The 16,770-nt window shown below is 45.3% G+C and overlaps 1 protein-coding gene across 1 annotated transcript in view; it reads right to left on the bottom strand.

Annotated features, from left to right (window-relative positions):
* The window catches only part of tcerg1l (transcription elongation regulator 1 like), a 345,583-nt gene that overhangs the window by 150,897 nt on the left and 177,916 nt on the right, over window positions 1-16,770 (bottom strand). The window contains exon 8 of the mRNA XM_078565305.1: window positions 10,185-10,303. Within this exon, the coding sequence (XP_078421431.1) occupies window positions 10,185-10,303 (119 nt within the window). The remainder of the gene's footprint in view (window positions 1-10,184; window positions 10,304-16,770) is intronic.

Below are 16,770 nucleotides of genomic sequence, written 5' to 3'. Positions count from 1 at the left end.
TTGACCAAAGCTGGCTTTGTAGCTAGCAATTACTGCCTTAACAGTGTGTATAAACAGGCTATTCATTGTTATACAGAAGAAGGAGATAATGGGAACACCTGCTGATGAAATGATATGGTTAGTTAAAAACTTATTGCGAAACATTGTAACAAAAAGTAGGAAGTTAGGGACAATAAATATGTGCTGAAAACCCTGTAGCTTTGAGAGAGGTTCCTTGGGCTGGCTGATGTTCTCTCTCTCCATTGCAAGTGCTTGAAGCAAACCTCTTTGCTTGTTAAATCCAGCAGACTCAAGCGGGGTCATTTTTTACCACAACAACAATTAGACAACTAACTGGAAGAGAAGGCTCCACAAATATCCCCATCCTCAATGTCAGGGGAGTCCAGCACATCAGTGCAAAAGACAAGGCTGAAGCATCAGCAGCCATCTTCAGCCAGCCGAGTGGATGGTTTATCTCGGCATTCTCCTGAGGTCCCCAGCATCACAGATGCCACTTTTCAGCCAATTCAGTTCATTGCACGTAATCAAGAAATGGCTGAAGGTACTGGATTCTCAAAACGCTATGGGCCCTGACAACATTCCAGCAAGAGGACTGAAGACTTGTATTCCAGAACTTGCCATGCCCCTAGCCAAGCTATTCCAGTACAACTACAACATTGGCATCTACCCGGCTATGTGGAAAACTGTCCCAGTGTGCCCTGTCCAGAAAAAGCAGGATAAATCCAACCTGACGAATTACTGCCCCATTGGTCCACTCTCAATCACCAGCTAAGTGACTGAAGGGGTCACTGACACTGCTATCAAGCAGCACTTGCTCAGCAATAACCTGCTCACTGACGCTCAGTTTGGATTCTGCCTGGACCATTCAGCTCCTTACTTTATTACAGCCTTGGTCCAAACATGGATAAAAGAACTGAACTCCAGAGGTCAGGTAAGAATGACTGCCCTTGACATCAAGACAGCATTTGACTGAGTGTGGCATCAAGGAGCCCAAGCAAAACTGAAGTCAAAAGGAATCAGGGGGAAAACTCTCCGCTGGTCGGAGTCATACCTAGCACAAGGGAAGATGGTTTTGGTTGTTTGAAGTCAATCATCTCAGTCCCAGGACATCACTGCAGGAGTTCCTCAGTGTAGTGTCCTAGGCTCAACCATCTTCTGCTCCTTAATCAAAGACCTTCTTTCCATCATAAGCTTAGAAGTGGGGATATTCGCTGATGATTGCACAATGTTCAGCACCACTCATGACTCCTCAGGTACTGAAACAGTCCGTGTCCATCTGCAGCAAGACCTGGACAACATTCAAGTATGGGCTGCTATGTGGCAAATAACATTCACATCACACAAGTGCCAGGCAATGACCATCTTCAACAAGAGAGAATCTACCAACACCCCTTGACATTCAATGGCATTATCATCGCTGAATCCCCCACTATCAACATCCTGGGGGTTACCATTAACCAGAAACTGAACTGTACCAGCCATATAAATATGTGGCTAAAAGAGCAGGTCACAGGGTAGGGGTCCTGCAGTGAGTAACTCAACTCCTGACTCCCCAAAGCCTGTCCATAATCTACAAGGTACAAGTCAGGAGTGTGATGGAATACTCTCCACTTGCCTGGATGAGTGCAGCTCCAACAACACTCAAGAAGAAGAACATCATCCAGAACAAAGCAGCTGGCTTGACTGACTTCCCGTCCACCACCTTAAACATTCACTCCCTCCACCACTGAATGGCAGCAGTACTGTGTACCATCTATAAGATGCACTGCAGTAACTCACCAAGGCTCCTCCCACAGCGCCTTCCAAACCCACGACCTCTACCATCGAGAAGGACAAGGGCAGCAGATCCAGGGGAACACCTCCACTTGCATGTTCCCTTCTACGTCACACATTATTGGGACTTAATTCTGTACTGTCACAGGGACAAAGTCCTGGAACTTGCTTTATAACAGCATTATGGGTATACCTAAACTACATGGACTGCAGCAGTTCAAGAATGCGGCTCACCACCACCTTCTCAAGGGCAATTAGGAACGAGCAATAAATGCTGGCCCAGCCAGTGACGCCCATATAATGTGAACAAATAAATGAAGAACAATGGCCAGGACTCTCCGTGTCCCCCGGCGGCGGGCGTGTTTGGTGACGTGAGCGGGCAATATGGCGCGACCAGTTTTATGACAGCATGAAACCAGTTTGTGATCATCCACTCAGCCTGCCAACGACAGGCCGCGTTTCCTGCCATCAGGCATCGGGAACCTCATTTTAATATGTCTGCATGTCACTATTAGACCAGCCCGCTGTAATCGCAGCCCCCCCGACACCCCTGCTGGATCGTCCGCCCACGTCAGCTGGAAAACTCTGGGGACCGGGGTTCAAGTCCCGTCATGGCAGATGGTGGAATTTGAATTCAATAAAATCTGGAATTAAAAGTCTGATGATGACCATGAAACCATTGTCGATTGTTGTAAAAACCCATCTGGTTCACTAATGTCCTTTAGGGAAGGAAATCTGTCCGTTAGGCCTAGATGTGACTCCAGATTCACAGCAATGTGGTTGACTCTTAAATGCCCTCTGAAATGGTCGAGCGAGCCACTCAGTTGTAACAAACTGCTACAAAGTCACAAAAAATGAATGAAGCCGGATGTAGCACCTGGCATTGACCTAGGCAACCGAAACGACAAAGGCAACCTCAGCCCTGTCGACCCTGCAAAGTCCTCCTTACTAACATCTGGGAGCTAGTGCCAAAATTGGGAGAGCTGTCTCACAGACTAGTTAAGCAACAGCCTGACATAGTCATCCTCACGGAATCATACCTTACAGATAATGTCCCAGATACCACCATCACCATCCCTGGGTATGTCCTGCCCCACTGGTGTGATGGAATACTCCCCACCTGCTGGATGAATGCAGCTCCCACAACATTCAAGAAGCTTGACACCATCCAGGACAAAGCAACCAGCTTGATTGGTACCCATCCACAAACATTCACTCCCTCCACCATTGATGCACAGTAGCAGCAGTGTGTACCATCTACAAGATGCACTGCAGGGATTCACCAAGGTTCCTGAGCCAACACCTCCAAACCCATGACCACCACCATCTAGAAGGACAAGGGCAGATACATGGGAACACCACCACCTGGAAGTTCCCCTCCAAGCCACTCCCCATCCTGACTTGGAATATATCGCCGTTTCTTCACTGGGTCAAAATCCTGGAACTCTCTTCCTAACAGCACTATGGTGTACCTATACCACATGGACTGCAGCAGTTCAAGAAGGCAGCTCACCACCACCTTCTCAAGGACAACTAGAGATGGTCAATAAATGCTGGCCCAGCCAGCGAAGCCCACATCCCATGAATGAATAAAAGAAAATAAAAGGCGTGCACTTGGTGGGCTGTAATCTCGTTCACTTGAAAAAAGAACATGAGGTGTTCTATGAAATGAGACTAATCGTCTGTGGCTGGTTCAAAATGATCAATTCTCCCAAATTGTGGCATTTTGAGACAGGATAAATTCTTCAATTCTAACGGAGCTTGCTACTTACAATCACTGGGCAAGGTACAGTGCTGATTTCTTTCTAACTTGATTTCTTTTGTTCGATCCTGTTTTATCCTCGTCGCCAGTTTGTTATAATGGTGGCCAAGTTGCTACTATTGATAGAGTTGATCTGCAGAAACTTCTTGGGTGGAAACATTAAGTTTATTTACAACATACTGAGCAGCAACTACATGTGTGATTTCAATTCCAATTCTATCTCTACACTGACTTTGAGGTATCCCGTGCCACTCTCCTATTGTTTATTACAGGTCATGTGATCTTCCTTAACAAGTATTATTCTTAAAGGTACATTACACACTAAATAAAACTATAATTACTACAACATCCCTTCCTGTTGTTCCCTGGTTTGCCTTTGCAGCTCCAGCTACTGTGACATGATCGAGTCCAGATGCGCGTCTTCTGACTCGGACTCAGCAAATTTCTGGCCTCCAGCAGTCCTCTGAGTGTTGGAGACCTGGGAAGTCCCTGCCGCCGCCTGCTGTGGATCAGACAGTGCGATGTGCTCACCAGCTTGTGATCCCGAGGCTATTTTAAAGCTAGGTCCCATTGAGGAGTGTGTCTCTGTGCTGGTGGAAGGTGTGGGTAAGTGCTGTAATGGGACTTCAAGGAGGCTGCCTTCAGATTCTTCTTCAGAGGTTTCTTCTGGCCTTGATTGGAAGCCTTGTGTCATGGACTCCGTCGGCTATTTTCAGATGTGCCTGTGGAAGCAAGGAGAGATCATTAGTGCATGGCAGTGGCCTGTGAAAGAAGACACATCACTCACAGCATGGTTGTCTGATGGATTTTGCACTACTGGACCCTCACTTGGTAGAGCACCGCCAACCTCACCATCAGCACAGGACCGGTCGGGATCATCTCCAGCCAGCAGGATGGCTTTGTTTTCAAAGTCTGTGAGGACCTTAACTTCAGGCATTCCTCCATCGGTCTGCGACCTCTCCCTGTTGTTGTGTGGCAGCTTGTCCTGCATGAATAGAAATGGAGAGAGTGTAAGCAGGATGCCTGCCTGACCAGGTGATAAGTATGCGTGGCATGTGTGGGTGGTGAGTAGTCCCATTAATGGAATGAGGACAATGAAGGTGCGTGTGAGAGAGTGAATGGTGATGTCCCTTGAAATGGCAGTGAGTGGGATCCCTGTGGATGCGTGATGGGTTTGTCAGTGTGTGAGTTGATAGTGTGAGAAGGGTGACTTATCCTGGCGGAACAGAGGAGATCATTCATCCTCTTGCGGCACTAGGTGGCTGCCCTCTTCTGAAGGGCGTTGGCACTGACCACAGCTGCCACCACCTCACAAGCCTGGTTGGTTATGCCACTGCCCATCCTGCGGCCAGAGCTGGGGTAGAGGACATCACAGCAGGCCTCCACAGCATGCAAAAGGCATTCCAGTGATGTGTTACTAAACCTCTGGGCTGCAGTCTCCTTTCCCTTCATGGATACTTTCCCTGCAAGAGTCATGGTCTGGAAGCACTGAGACGTGCGCGCGCAGCTGCACTTTAAACATGGCGCCTAGCGAGATAAAGTGGCGAGGTGATGGCGGGCGGGCAAATGAGAGCCTGCCCTCCATGGAAACGGCGTGTTTCCCAGGAATGCATAAATAATGAGGTGAGTTTGGGATAATACGGCATGAAAACCCGCCATCGTGGCCAGTGGGTAAAATGTCTCAATGTCTCAGTGCTGCAATGGAAGCTCAGAAGGAGCTCATGATGTCCATGCTTGCTGTCAAGCTGTGGATCTTGTTGCTAAAGGTACATAGAGACTCTCATAACAGACCAGCAATCTGTGCTCCAGCAGATTTCTAAGATTGCTGAGATGCCACTAGAATGCCAATGGCTCTGTGGCGCATGAAGCTGTTGTCCTCTCTCAACAAGACAGCCACCACAGCCACTCTACCAGCACCCCTGGGAATGTACAGGGTTAATAGTTCAATTTTGTTTCTGTCATTGGACTTGCTGTGGCAGCAAGATGCTAATGAAAATGTTTTGGTGGCTTTTATTGCAGCACGTTGGACAGGGGTCAGAAATGGCGGATCCAAGGTAATAAAAGAGAAGTTTGCCTATGGGAACCAGATTCTGATCTGGCCCTCTCGGACAGCCTCTCTGGAGTGAAGGGGTCTGCCTCCTCCTCCTCATCTCAAGGTGGCCTCCAGATTGCTGGTGGCAATGGCCGTGCCTTTATGATGGTGATGTTATGAAGGATGCAGCTGACAATCAGAACTTGGACACCCACTCCACTGTGTACTGGAGGGCTATCCACAGTGGGTCAGGCATCATGAGCATTGCTTCAGCATGCCAATAGTCTGTTCCACAATGTTCCTGGTGACTCCATTACTTGCATTATATGCCCACTGTCCTCATGTGGTTGCATGGCAGGGGTGGGGGATGGTGTCATGAGGTATGTGTAAAGGCTGCCTTTGTCCCTGAGCAGCTGTCCTCTGGTTGTTCTTGGAGGTGCAAACATGGCGGAAATGGCAGACTGCTTCAGGATGAAAGCCAAGTGGCTGCTGGCAGGATAGCAGGCATTCACTGACATGATGTACTGTGCATGGTCAAACGCCAACTGCACATTAATTATTAGTTGAGTGGTAGTCCTTGCAATTCCTATACCTCTCCCCAAAAACATGAGTCAGGGGAGAGGCTGCAAGATCACGTGCGTGCAGTTGGTGGTGGCCTGCATCATCAGAAATCCTGTTGTCCTGGAAAAGCCACATGCCCTCTCAAACTGTTTTCCCTGCTGAGGGAGGAAAATGATATTTTCACTTCTTTTGGCATAGTTGGCTCCATAGCCTCCAGGATGATGTACAGGGAGATGTTGGATATGTTGCCCAGTCCCATCTGGAAAGTCTGCATACATGGAAGTTTAATGTCACTGTGACCCCCTTTGGTCACTGACCCTGGTGTAAGGCTCCAGACTGTGTTGAAGATGATGGCATAGTTCTTTGACCACCTCCTTGTTGAACCTGAATCACCTTAGACACTACTCCAAGGTGGAAATAAGACAAGTACTCTTGTAAAATCCGAGGTGGATTGGGTCTTCTGTGCAGAGCCCTCATCCTCCTTCCACTTCGCTTTGCCTCTGATTGATTTCTTAATCTTACCACAGACGCAGCGGCACTGCCTCATGCAGAGTCGGCTTACCAAATCCTCTGGCCTCCCTGAATATATCTAGCAGCTCAGTAGAAAAACTTCAAATACAAGCCACAGCACTTACGCAAACTTTGCCGCAGCAGAGATAAGTCAAAAGCAACTCGCCTACAGGTTGGATGCCTGGCCCTTTAAATAACGCCAGTTCAGTTAAAGAGTGATTAACACAAGCATTCAGTGCACATGCACAGACCAAGTTTCTGAAATGTGCATGACTGGCTTCATGGTGGGACTACTCCTGATGCTTCCAGGGCATGTATGGCACGCTTGCACTAGCACCCATCATAGCATGGGGCGCTGCATGGCTGCACTAGAAGTGGCAGGAAGCATGGTCTGTGGCATTTTCAGCCTTCAGGGCTCCTGTGGCGCCAACGCCAGCAGTGCTACAGAGTCCAAATTCGTGGGCCAAGAGTCTGCATTTTTAAATCTATACAAGTGCATTGCATTTTTAAAATAGAATTTAGATAACAGTTCTTGAGGGGAATCTATAGTTTTTAAAAAATTATTCATTCTTGGGATGTGGATGTCACTGGCTATTGCCCATCCCTAATTGCTCTCGTTCAGAGGTCATTTAAGAGTCAATCACAATGCTGTGGGTCTGGAGTCACAGGTAGGTGAGATCAGGTATGGATGGCAGATTTCCTTCCCTAAAGGGCATTAGAATACAAGTTCAGTCAATGATTTCAAACATAGCATGTATTCACTAATTGTTTCTGACTGATGCACCATTAGGGGCTTCCTGTTCAAACAGGCAAACACTATGGGCAGAATTTTGCCCTCGGATGGCATGCGGGCCCCACCGGCTCGGCAGCAGGCGGCCAACCGACCCCCACCACTGAAATGGGGCCCGCTGCCATTTTAAGTGGGCAGGCCTGGCGGCATTCCCGACAAGAAGCGCTATGCGCTTCCTGTTCCGGGGGAGGGGAGGAGGGGTTCCCCATCTGTCAAAGTGCGCACTTCTCCCTGAGGCAAAGTCCTGTCTCAGGGAGAATACTGACAGTGTCAAAAACATTAAACATAGAAACATTAAAAAATTATTAACATGTCCCCCTCATGTGACTATGTCACACGAGATGGGACATGTTAATAAAGAACATATAAACTTTATTAGTTTTTCACAATACAGACATGAAACTTCATCCCGCCAGTGGATGAAGTTTCATCAATAATCTGGAGCCTGCTGGGGCTCCTGGCCTGCCCGCCAGCCTTAAGGTTGGACGGACAGGTCTTTAATTACTTTAATTAGCCTGTTAATGGCCTCAATTGGCCATTGACAGGTCGGCGGGTGGACAGCTGATTTCGCTGTCCGCCTGCCTTCCTAAAAATTTAAATGGACCGGGATGATGTCGGGGATTCCTTCCGACGTCATCCCGCGTCATTTTCCCCTCGGCAACCGGGCCCCGCCCCCAAATCGCCGAGGGGAAAACCCTGGCCTATGTCTGGTAGAACTATCAAAAGGGAGCTTTATTTTTCAAGAGCTAGACATGTGCAAGTGACAACTGAATCATTTCCTGGTTCAAGCAGAAGTAGGGTTATCACAAAGAATCAGAGCATCGGTGAAAGTAAAATAATGTATGATGTCTAATCCATCTGATCCATTGTTGCTTCTGTATTATTTTTCTTCTTTAATGATCCTAAATCTTAGATTTTAGTCTGTTCTGTAAACTTGGACTTTTTCTGTCTAGTTCAATGAGTTCAGGAGTACAATTGCATCTCATACTACTTCTTTAACCTTTGTAGCAGTGTTTACTGCTCACCCTGTGGTCCATTATCTCAGATGTTGAAGATGTAGGGCAGAATTTTCCCCTCGTCGGGGCCGCGCAACAGTCTGCCACCTGCAATTGGGCCCTGATCGCGATTTCATGCTGGCTGGCCGACTAACGGCCTACCAGCGTGAATCGCATGCTGAAACACTCAGCGCTGCCTAGGTGGTGGGGTGGGGGGCGGGGGGAGAGGAGGGCGAGTGTGGAAGTCAGCGCATGCTCAGTGAAAGCTCCCTGAAGGCACAGAGCTGCCTCAGGGAGCTGAAGATTTTTAACATGAAAAATAATGAATGGAAATACAAGGGAAACATGTCCCCTCATGTGACTCTGTCACATGAGCAGGGACATGTTAAAACTGAGTTTTAAAATTTTTAATTTTTAAAAAAATCACTGGTCGAAACCTCATCCTGCCCGTGATGAGGTTTTGCAAAAAGTACAGAGGCTGCTTGGCCTATTTGCCCACCGGCCAACCGTATGTTTGGATGGGCAGCGAAAAATTCCATTTAATTAACTGATTAAGGACCTTAATAGGCCTCTTAATTGTCGGGGTGCGCGCTGCCACCAGTCGTGCGTGCCCGCCGAGTGAAATATCGCGAGAGTGTGCGATGACATTGGGACACTTGCCCGACATCATCACGCACTATTTTACTCCCGTTCGGTTCGGGCGCACGGAAAGTTCTGCCCATAAAGCCAAATTTCAGTCTATTGGAAACAAGCAAGCTGACTTTTGCAGGGTGCACAAATAGAGAGCACTATGGACTAGCTCATAATAGAAATCCTAGGGCTAGATTTTACACTCCATTACTGCTGGGTGTGAAATGTGGGCCGGCATGTAAAATCCAGTGGGCGGCCTGCTCGCAACTTATCTGTCCACTCATGCCCCCACTGCAATTTTACTAGCAAGCAGGGGTGTTGTTGGATGGCTCACCCACCAGTGGGGCAATTGAAGGTCTCATTTTGTCACCACGGGTTTCGAGCAGTGGAGGAAGATGCACACAATAAAAGCATTCAACAAGTTTACCTACGTGAGTGCTGGTAGGGGGGTGGGGTCCCTTTTTAATGAACCCCCAGAGACCATCAGAGAGCCCCCCCACCCCAAAGTGTTACACCCACCTGCCCCTCCGCAGGCCCCCCTCCCCTATGGCCTCTCAAACTCCAGTATCCCTCCAACCCCCTCGCTGAGACCTGCCAACTTTGGCACTCCCAAACACAAAGTTGCGGTCCAGCATAGCTCACCTCCTCAAACCCCGGGTACTGTACCAACAGCAGCCACCTTTCCTGTGGCGCTGCTGTTACTGGAGAGCGGCTGGCCTCTGATTGGCCCCTTAGGGCTGAAAATCCCACCTCCAGTCAAAATGGCTGCATCTTTGCCTGGTCATGCTCCCCACTGACTTGTTAGCCGGTGGAGGGGGGACAATGTTGTGGAGGATTACAGTGCTCCATGAAATCCAGCACCTAGATTTGTTACCTTCCTTGATGTGACATCTGATGTGCTACCAACAGATCAAATACCATCATGTTCTACAAAATACTTGATGATCTCTAATTATCAGCATAATGTTCAATTGCAATTCTAACCACATCTGGCTTATCTTCCTGGAAACCAAGATATTTGCCTATTTACTAAAACAAAGCAGCATTTTTCATGATGAAGGAGCCAATACATACTTTAAATAAGAAATCTAAATGACCATGTTCTGCATATGGCATTTAGAAATGGCATACCTGGGAGTGAGTTTGGATTCTTCTAGAAGTTTTCTAAATTCTTCTTTGGCCTGAAGTAGTTTACTCTTTTTCTCTTTATATTCTTCTCTTATTCTTGTTTTGATAAACTGTTCAAAAATCTTTAATTAAAAAGGATTGTAACATGAGTTGCATTTGAAAGGTTGGGCTCAATTTTTTTCCAATTCAATACAAATTATAAACTTTAATTTGATAATTTGTGATGCTATTAAAGTAATCAACTATTAAATATGTGCCATTTACAGAAATCAATTTCAATTGAAACATTATTTTCTAGGAAATATTAATATATATTTGCAAAGCTCTTGGAGTTGTTGCAAGCCTACATATATAATCTGTGAAAGAATCAATGGTAGTAGAGTTTATTTGATATCCACCCTCTCCTGATTTTTAACCTTACAATAAAAACGCTTTTCTGTTTTACCTCATGTGAAATTCTTTTTGGTGGATATCCAAAAAGTTCTATGTGGTGCATATTAATGTGTCTCTGCGATGAAAACTAAGCAGTGCAGGGAAAAAGATGACCAGAGCACAATTATTTTAGACAAATGTGTTATAAGGAAATAATTATTAGATTATTGAAAATAAACCACTCTTGACATTGCCCACTTAATTAATGGTTATGTTGCTTACAATGTGGCTTAGCATCCATTGACAGCATAGATTTTGTAATCCATTACTCCCTACTGTGTGTATTTGTTTTGTCCTACTTAGTTTATTTGGGCTTATTCAGCCTATCAATAAGTGAATGACTGGGAAGGGGGAACTCCATAATGGACTTCAGATGGGTTAATGGACCACATGGCCTTTCTTTGCTTGCTATTTTGTTATGCTCTTATGATTAAAATAGCATTCAAAATAACTAATACAACCAAAACCTGATCAAGATGTAACAGCTACATAGATAACAAATTCAGAATCACAGAATTTTAACGGCACAGAATAAGGCCATTCGGCCCATCGTGTCTACACCAGTGCTCCAAATGAGCATTACAACCTAGTGCCATTGTCCTGCCTTTTCCCTGTACCTCTGCACATTGTTTCTATTCAAATAATAATCTAATGCCCTCTTGAATGCCTCGATTAAACCTGCCTACACCATACTTCCAGGCAGTCCCGAACCATTTGCTGTGTGAAAAGGTTTTTTCTCACTTCACATTTGCTTCTTTTGCAAATCACTTTAAATCTGTGCCCTCTCGTTCTTGATCCTTTTTCATGCGGGAACAGCTTCTCCCTATCTACTCTGTCCAGCCCCCTCATGATTTTGAACATCTCTATCAAATCTCCTCTTAGCCTTCTTCTCTCCAAGAAGAACAGTGCCAACTTCTCCAATCTATCCTCATAGCTGAAGTTTTTCATCCCTGGAACCATTCTTGTAAACCTCTTCTGCACTCTCTCTAATGTGTTCACATCCTTCCTATAATGTGGCGCCCAGAACTGTACACAATATTCCAGCTGAGATCTAACCTCCCTGTTCTTGAGCTCTATGCCCCTATTAATAAAGCCCAGGATACTATATGCTTTATTAACTGCTCTCTCCACCCGTCCTGCCAACTTCAATGATCTATGCACATATACATCCAAGTCTTTCTGCTCCTGCACCCACTTCAAAATTTCACCCCTTATTTTATATCGTCTGTCCATGTTCTTCCTACAAAAATGCATCGCCTCACACTTCTCTGCATTGAACTTCATCTGCCACCTATCTGCCCGTCCAATTTACACATGGACGAAGGGGCCATGTGTAATACATAGACAAATTGTCTATGTCCTCTTGAAGTTCCACACTACCCTCCTCACAGTTCACAACATTCCCAAGCATCGTATCATCCGCAAACTTTGAAATTGTCCCCTTTACACCAAGATTTAGATGATTAATATATATCAGGAAAAGCAAGGGTCTTAATACCAACTCCTGGGGAACTCCACTACATCTCCACTTCCTCTAGCCTGAAAAATATCCATTCACCATTACTCTCTGCTTCCTATTTTTCAGCCAATTTTGTACCCATATTGCTACTGTCTCTTTTATTCCATGAGCAATAACTTTTCCCACAAGGCTGTTGTGTGGCACTGTGTCAAATGCCTTTTGAAAGTCCATGTACACCACATCAATGGCATTAACCTCATCGACCTTTTCTGTTACCTCTTCAAAAAACTCCAGCAAGTTAGTTAAACATGATTTCCCTTTAGCAATCCATACTGGCTCTTCCTTATCAACCCATGTTTTTCCATGTGACTATTAATTCCATCCCGAATAATTGTTTCTAGAATCTTGCCCACCACTGAAGTTAAACTGACTGATCTGTAATAGCTGGGCTTATCCTTACAACCTTTTTTGAACAAGGGTGTAATGTTTGCAATTCTCCATTCCTCTGGCACCTCCCTTGAGTCTAGGGAAGACTGAAAGACCAGTGTCCCTGCAATTTCTATTCTCATTTCCTTCAATATCCTTGGATGCATCACATCCGGTCCCGGTGCCTTGTCAACTTTAAGTACTGACATAAAAGCAAAATACTGCGGATGCTGGAAATCTGAAACAAAAATAGAAAATGTTGGAAAAACTCAGCAGGTCTAACAGCATCTGTGGAGAGAAAAACAGAATTAACGTTTCCAGTCCGTATGAAGAAGAGTCTCCGTTTGCTCCGCTCCGCTCTGAAGAAGAGTCATATGGACTGGGAACATTAACTCTGTTTTTCTCTCCACAGATGCTGTTAGACCTGCTGAGTTTTTCCAGCATTTTCTGTTCTTGTTTAAGTACTGACAGTCTAGTCAACATTTCCTCCTTATCAGTTTTGAACCCTTTTAGTGACAGTTTCCTCATCTGTCACCAGGGCCTGGGTAGCATCTACCTCCTTGGTAAAGACAGACGCAAAGTATTCATTTAATACCCCAGCCATGGCCCTTTCGTCCATGTGTAAATTCCCTTTTAGGTCCCTAATTGGCCCTATTCCTCCTTTTACCACCCTTTTATTATTTATATGCCAATAGAAGACTTTGGGATTCCAGTTTATGTTGGCTGCCAGTCTTTTCTCATAATCCCTCTTGCTTCTCTAATATGCTTTTTCACCTCCTCTCTGAACCTTCTGTATTCCTCTTGGTTCTCAATTGTATTTTCTACCTGACACCAGTCATAAGCACTCTTTTTCTTCTTTATCTTAAATTCTATCTCCTTTTTCATCCAGGGAGCTCTGGATTTGTTTGCACTACCTTTCCCTTTCAATGGATTATACCTTGACTGTACCCAAACCAATTCTTTTTTGAAGGTAGCCCATTGTTCAGCTACATGCCAATTTTTCGTTCCAGTCTGTCTGGCCCAGCTCCATTCTTGCCCTATTGAAGTCAGCTCTCATCCAGTTAATTATTCTTACTCTGTATTGCCTATTGTCCTTTTCTATCATCATCCTAAAATGTACAATACAATGATCACTGTCTCCTAAATGTTCCCCCACTGACACTTGGTCTACTTGGCCCACCTGATTTCCAAGAACCAGATCTAACAGTGCATCTTTTCTTGTTGGATTGGACATATACTGCTGTAGAAAATTCTCCCGAACACAATTTAGGAACCTTTGCTCCTCTTGGCCCTTTATACTACCACTGTCCCAGTCTACATTCGGGTAATTAAAGTCACCCATTATAACTACTCTATAATGCTTGCATCTCTCTGCAATTTCCCTGCAGATTTGTTCTTCTACTTCCCTCTCACTATTTGGCTGTCTATAGACTACACAAGGCATTGTAATTGCTCCCTTTTTGTTCCTTAGCTCTAGCAAAATTGATTCTGTCCTTGAACCCTCTGGGACATCCTCTTTCTCCAGCACTGCAATGCTCTCCTTAACCAATACCGCTACCCCTCCTCCTTTCCTTCCTTTCCTATCTTTTCTGAATACCTTGTACCCAGGAATATTTAACCCCCCAGTTCTGCCCTTCCTTGAGCCAGGTCTCTGTTATCGCTACAACATCATATGGCAATCTGCACCTGTAACTCCCCAATCTTATTTATTATACTCCGTGAATTCACATACATGCATAGTAACCCTGATTTAGATTTTGCTACTTTCTCCCTTACCCTGACTTTACCTATTAACTTACTAGTCTCTATACTCGTGCTATCTGTCCCTCCCAGTATTTTTCACATTTTGGTTTTCCTCTCTAATATTTTCTCTTGGTTCCCACACCCCCGCTGAGTTAGTTTAAAACCATCCCAACAGCACTAGCAAAATGCCCCACAAGGAATTCAGTCCTGGCTCTGTTCAGATGCAACCCGTTTGGCTTGTACAGGTGCCATCTTCCCCTGGAGCCAGTCCCAGTGTCCCAGGTTTCTAAAGCCCTCCCTCCTGCACCATTTTTCCAGCCATGCATTCATCTGCCTTATACTCCTACTTCTGTACTCACTGGCACGTGGCACTGGGAGTAATCCGGCGATTACTACATTTGAGGTCCTGCTTGCTAATTTTCTACCTAGCTCCCTAAAACAAGAGTGTTTTCCTGGTTCGATATAAAATATAGAATTTTCTAATGAAATGTGTTCCATTCCGATTGTTGTGAGGAACATAGAAACAATTTGTAGATTGAAATTATTTAAAATTGAGAAGGTGTTTGTTACAGCCATTAACCCAATGATTTGGGAACTCAGAAGAAACAATAGGCGATTGTGGCAAACAAATTTGAATAAAAATAAGAAGAACAAAGTAACTGGGGAGGTAAAATAACATCTGGATGGATTCTGAATATGTAAAAAATGAAAAGTTCATCACCAATGAAAATAAAGCATTGATAGAATATCATCAGTAGTGACAAACTGAGTTTTAAAGAAATGAACCCAGGTTTTGTGTTGGGAATAATGATGAGGCTAACATTGTGGAATAAATTGCTTTATTGTGGAATAAATTGGACAGCAATTTTTGGTGTAAGCACATGCACAGCTAAATGTGGAAATCCACAAGTTGTGGTCTGTCTTTTGCTGCTCCTTCACAGGCTGCTATAACACTACCTCAATGATGGACTCAAAATCCATCTAAGGGCATGAAGTTGCTATTCTTACCCACAAGTTTCCTGTTAAAAATGGCAGAAAATGTTAGGGCTGATGCATTCAGATGTAAGTGAATTTTTAATGGCATAGTGACTCATAATTATTGTTAATTAGCCTCTCTCTCTCGCCATGAAAATTTAATTTTACAAATGTGAAGTCACATTCCTTCACAATTAATTAGTACTGGAGATGTTAAATATAAAATGATTTTTTTCTTACTTTTCTTTCTGTCTCTTGTATTTTCCTCTCTTAGTTCCATCTTTTTCTCCCACTCTTAGGGCCAGGTTTTACAATTTGTGTGGAGGACCTGATGGTGAGGCCATGGGGAGGTAGTGGCATAGTGGTAATGTCACTGGTCTAGGTTTGAATCCCACCTCGGCAAATTGTGAAATTTGAATTCAATAAAAATCTGGAATTAAAAGTCTGATGTTGACCACAAAACCATGCCAATTGTCGTATAAGCCCATCTGGTTCACTAATCCCTTTGGGGAAGGAAATCTGCTTTCCTTACCTGGTCTGGCCTACATGTAACTCCAGGCCCACAGCATGCCTCACAAAGAAAGAATGGTTACAGGGTGGCCATGCAAGTCAGTAGCTACAGGGTAGTCACAAAAATTTGGTTCTTCATGCCAGAAGAGATTCAATGACCTGGTTGGGCCTGGAGAGGTGACTGGTGTTCATAATTGCAAACTGGCAGCCCAACATGAATGTAAAGGTGCCCCTGAAATGTGAGTTGGCTGGGTTTCCCAGGCTTCAGGAAATCTGACAGGTAAAAGGAGTCAAGAAGGGCTGGGTCCAGGACGTAAGTACCTTTACATCACTGTTTGTGGGTAAGGAGGAGGAATGTTTCCTCCAGGTTCAACAACTGGCCAGGCTACCCTCCCCTACCCCAAGATTGGTCTGCTCCCTCCAGGATTAAAGATCCCCTTCCAACCACCATCTCCAAGGCCCCATGATCCCTCACCCATACCACCATCCCACATAGTCTGACCAAAATCTGCTTCCCCACCTCTATGATTAGTATCTCCTGCTCCACAACCCCACTCCCATCTGCTACCACCCCCACGACCACATTCTAACCCCGATCACCATCTTTCTCCCGCCTCCCACGTTCTCTCCCACCACCCCTCTCTCCCCAACCCTCCTCCATTAGGACCCTAACAGCGATCTTATCTTACCTGTTGCCCTGTTGCAGGTTTCCCATCCGACACACACCCAGCCTGTCAATCAGGCTGGCTGTCGGGCAGAAATCCTGGAGAAACAGTTTTAAAGACTTCTTGCAATAACCTGCATTTCCAGGTTTCCCATCCGTAATTCTTCCACCCTCCCCCTGACCCCTTCCCCCTAACCCCCGCCCCCCTCCCCACCCCCAACCATCTCCGAGATAACATGGGGGTCTACATGCCTCAGTGAAGATCCTTCAATCATCTTGATTGAAGAGACATACTGTGGCTTGCTCTGTTTATGCTGCCACAGACCCTATATAGAGGAAGCTGCACTAGATCAGATGCCCAATGATGGCAAGTCTCTGCC

This window comes from Cetorhinus maximus, chromosome 20, assembly GCF_964194155.1.
Source record: "Cetorhinus maximus chromosome 20, sCetMax3.hap1.1, whole genome shotgun sequence".
In the NCBI taxonomy this organism is placed as follows: domain Eukaryota; kingdom Metazoa; phylum Chordata; class Chondrichthyes; order Lamniformes; family Cetorhinidae; genus Cetorhinus; species Cetorhinus maximus.
This window is presented reverse-complemented; position numbering and strand designations above follow the sequence as displayed.